This window comes from Phoenix dactylifera, unplaced genomic scaffold, assembly GCF_009389715.1.
Source record: "Phoenix dactylifera cultivar Barhee BC4 unplaced genomic scaffold, palm_55x_up_171113_PBpolish2nd_filt_p 000962F, whole genome shotgun sequence".
In the NCBI taxonomy this organism is placed as follows: domain Eukaryota; kingdom Viridiplantae; phylum Streptophyta; class Magnoliopsida; order Arecales; family Arecaceae; genus Phoenix; species Phoenix dactylifera.
The window spans coordinates 171,620-176,295 of NW_024068320.1; the positions used below are offsets into that span (position 1 = coordinate 171,620).

Sequence of the window (4,676 nt, forward strand, 5' to 3'; positions counted from 1 at the left end):
GGCTGCCTCGGTACCGGATCCCGTACCGGTGCCTACACTAGCACAGTATCGGTATGGTATGGTACAAAATTTTTTGGTATATTGAATGTTGGTACGCCGCCCATATTAAGTACTGGTACCGAAACCGGTAAAGTACGGTATGCCCTGTACTGTCTGGTTTGGACCGGTACAACATACCATGGTTGAAACTGTCTAAGTTTGTTATTTGGACTCTGCATCAACTTAGAAGAGGAGTTAGATACTGAAGTGATGAACCGAAATATATGTGCAGAATAGATGTCTTTTCTGCTATGTTGATATTGATGTTTAAGGCTCTCATGATTCACCATACATGCCAATTAACAGTTTCTTCATTAATTGTTTTATATTTTAACATTATTCAGAAATTACCAAATTCACATCCCCACAATGGAACAAAACATCTTGTAAAACATATAGCAAAGAGCAGCCTACCGATAATCAAGATGTGCACGATGACCTTCAAAGATGAGTCAATTTCATAAATTCTTTGTCCAGTACCAGGTGGAGGAATAAATCTTGGTTTCTCCTCAACTTTTTCAATGGTCTGATTGGCTCGAGAATGTAAAGACTGTTTAACACCTTGATTCATGATTTCATCATCCATAGCTTCTGAAGACGTCGTTGTCTGCCTAGCTGCTACCTTATCCTCATCTTCAATGGGTAGACCTCTTGATTCTTGTAACACCTACCAAAATAATCACATGCAGATCAGTCATGAAAAAGGGCATTGTGAGGAAGCAGACTCACATGAAAGGTATAGAAGTTTGAAAGGGAAAGATTTTTAAAGAGTTTTGAAGGAAAAAGGATAAGTGATATCAAAATATTAAGAAGAAAAGGAAAATCTGAATCAGCTTGGCCTATAAATTACAGTGAGCAAAACCTGCTTTGGCAACCTAGACATATGGAGTAGAAGCATGGTTTGCCGAACGGGCAGAACCGCCCGTTCGGGCAGTGCCGAGCCGACCCGGTGCAAAACCAGGTCGGTTCGCTATTTTTTTCGGTTCCGGCTGGTTCGGTCCAAAACCGGCCAAAACCGGTCCCGAACTAGCCGCAAAGGGTACAAACCGGCCAAAACTGGTGCGAACGGGCCAGTTCCGTTCAAACTCGGTGCGAACCAGCCCCCCTCTTTTGACTCGTTTGAGGCATTATTTGTTGTTGGAAAGGCCCGAGAAGGCCTTCCCAACAACGATTGAAAGCGGCGGCAAGGTTTCCGCCCCTCCCCCCTTCCCAACAATTCAAAAATAACATCAATTCAGTAGTTCAGAAGAAAAATCCAAGCCTAATTAAGGTGTTCTTCCTCTCCCTATCTCATGCCTCATTTTTTGGAGGAGCAGATTGAAAAAATAGCTCAAAAATTGCAAATAAAAAAAATCATGCCAAAATTTTTGATTAAACTTGATTTTATTATATTTGTAGATCTATAGACGATCTACACGATGACAGAAAAATTTTTAATTTTTAGATTATATATAATTTTTAAAAATTAAAAATATATTTTTGAATTAGAAAATAAAAAATATAAAATAAATAGAAATTAAAAAAATGTAAAATCAGAAACGTATTTAAGGACATGCAAGCTACTCTTCATAAAAATTTGGCGTTCATTCATTCAAGTTTTGATGTGATCATGCACACAGTGGCCTAGGCCTAAATTATTTTATAATTTTTACGTCACTATTTGATTTGAGTATATTTTATGTTCCTTCTTGTAGAATGCAATATCTCATTAATCATTTTATGATTTGTATCATTTTAAAACAATAAGATGCATCATTTATGTTAAACCGGGATCATAGAAATATCAAAAAAATATCAAAAAATCAAAAAAGGCATTAAAAAAATCAAATTAGACTTAAAATTATTGAAAAAGTTCAAAAAGAGTGATTATCAATTAAAATTTTTTGAAAACTCCAAAAAAAATGGGTGTGCTAATACGGAACCAGCATGCCCTACCCATACCGACACACAGTATGGTACCGACCCGTACCGGCCGCCGACCGGTTCGAGTTCCGGTACTGGTTCGGCGAACCTTGAATAAAAGTCTATATGCTTAATTAAGAACTGGAGCAAAAACAGGTCGTATCATTTTACTTCCTTATCCTTTCAATTTGATATCAAAAAAAAGGGAGCAAGAGGAGGAGGAAAGGGTTTTTTTCTTGTGGGAGGAAGGAGGTGTTAAGATTTTAATATAATTTTGGGTTAAGACTAAAACCAAATGAGGCCTAAAAAGGCCATACTCCATATGAAAGCAAATATTTGGCAAAAACAATCAAGAAAATTATATGGACTCAGCAGATTCACAAACATTATATCCTTAAATAAAAGCATCGCTTCCTCTTCCATTTTTTGGTCATTGAGCTAGATATCACAGCGAACAACATTGCAAGACCATGTAGACATAAAATAAAAGGATGTTGCCTATCCTAGAATGCACCTGCACGTCATCAGGAGCTACTTCAGGGTTCCCAGTTGAATCTGCAGAAGATGAGAAACCATCACTTTCACCGCCTGGAATCAACACCTTTCCAGATGCAAAAACAGTCATAGATGCAGAATCAGGTTCATAAGAAGAATTTCCACCAAGCATGTTCCCTGAAAAAGAAATATAGGAAGCATTACACTAACAGGAATACAAATGATTTAAAGGAAGAACACAAACGAGAGAACATACCAAAGCAAATTACTTCTACAACACTTAAAACACTTCTATGGATAGTGTATCGTCTTCACTAAAATGTCATCGCACTTCTACAAATAATGCATCACCTTCACTAAAATGTCATCTTTCATCTGAAGTTGATTCCATAACCAAAACACAGCCTCATCCCTATATTCTAGGGATGGTTCTATAAATCTTTGCCTTTAGTTCTCGTTAAGATCGCATGCTACTTTTTTCCCATTACCATTTTATCTTCCACTTTTAATGTATGAAATTTAACAATACACACGAAGAAAACTTAAATCTAAAATAGCAGTAGCACATAATACATATATCGTTATCTCCTTCACAAACTGTGTCCCCCCAAAACCACAAAAAAAAAGGTGTGATCAACACCCTATAAACGAACAAAAAAAAGATCAGTATAATGTACAAGATCCAAGAAAATGAACACAAATCACAAGGCAGAGCATACAAAGACGAGAAAATTGAAAGAAGAGGAGAAGAACCGAAACAGAGTACAAGAAACAGTTAGCAGCAAAAGTTTGATCATCCGAGATCAGAACAAGCACACGCTTACCTCATATTACTAAATAGAAACATCAAAGTACTACCCAAGAAACTCCAACAGAACAGAGTCGAAAACAGAACAACAAACAAGCTTCGAAAGGAGTGAGTGAGTGAGTGAAAGTATACAGAGAGCTTACGCGGGAAAGAACCCTTCTTCAAGAATAGGAGTGAGTGATTCCCGCCGTTCTGGCGATCTCCATGAATCCCAGACCGACGTGACAGCCCCGGAGCTTGCACGGCGGAGAAGCGAATCCCCGCGAACGCGAAGGCCATCGATCAAGAACCAAGAACAGGAAGCTAACTCTAGGGTTATACGGAAGGAGAAGGGAAGGAGTAGGAAATGGGAGTTCTGGTTCTTGCTCTGGATCTAAGAGAGTGGGGTTTGAGAGCGAGAGGTGGAGAGCGGGGATGAGAATGGAGTGACGGATCCCAAGGAGAGCGCCTTCTCGCTCTCTTTCCTTTGAATGATTCACTGCGCGGTGCCACGTGTGCGCAGGGGAGTTGGAGGAGCAGAAAGGCGGTTTGCTTTTATACTAAAAGCCAGACCGGACTGGGTATGAGTGCTGAACAGAACAGTTAGTGATAACAGTGATCTATGTACTCTACGTTTTCGCCCACAAATGGATACCTGAAATTTCTCGGATAAAAGGATCCCATGTTCATCGGTCAAGTTGAAGTCATACGATTCACCTCAAAATTTTGGTCAGATTTTTTTTATAAATTTTTTAGTACATAAACACTCTTCTAAAATTAATATTTACATATATATCTTTATACAATAATATATGCAATAAAATGCTTGCCGATATTGAACATGTGAAAATAACTCACTAATAAATTGATAGATATGATCCGGCCTATTTCTATCCGTGTTCACCGACTTGTTCATAAAGAGAAACTAAAGCATCTGGTTTTGCTTCTTGTTCCTTCCTATGATCATCTGAAATTGGAACTTTTCTATAAATTTTTTTATCGAAGAATCAGTATTTTTGATTTTTTTTTTTCTTTGAGATGTCATGCAGACAGTCATATAATATGCAAAAGAAAATAAGGGATTAGACATGGGATAGCGGGAAGTGAATAAATTTGTTGCTAAATACATCCATAAGCTAAATACATTCTTTAAATTTCTCAAAGAATATGCTCCTGTGATTTCACCTCCTCATCATTTACCAGTCATTTTAAGCACAAGCTGGCAATCCAAAAATGGATTTAAGTCTATACAAACCAAAAGGGACGTTGCTTTTCAGAGAGACAAAAAAAGACAAAGAAAATCTGAGCAGCTATCGCTGAACACTGTAGCCATGCTAGTGGGCCAACTCAGCCACCGTGTCCCAGAACCATTCCCCATCGATCACGTGCCAACCTGACAACTTTGCAAGCTGGCCGTCCATGCTTTTAAAGACAGCGACGTGTAAGCTGCAGA

At 38.3% G+C, this 4,676-nt stretch overlaps 1 protein-coding gene across 1 annotated transcript; it reads right to left on the bottom strand.

The window, feature by feature from the left end:
• Positions 1-379: 379 nt before the first annotated feature.
• Positions 380-3,717, bottom strand: LOC120107692 (1,4-alpha-glucan-branching enzyme 1, chloroplastic/amyloplastic-like). The gene is made up of 3 exons (XM_039121083.1): positions 3,388-3,717; positions 2,456-2,613; positions 380-706 (listed from the first exon to the last, which is right to left on the bottom strand). Exons 1-3 carry the CDS (start codon positions 3,521-3,523, stop codon positions 380-382), a joined length of 621 nt encoding a protein of 206 aa, XP_038977011.1. The 5' UTR covers positions 3,524-3,717.
• Between the last annotated feature and the right edge of the window lie 959 nt (positions 3,718-4,676).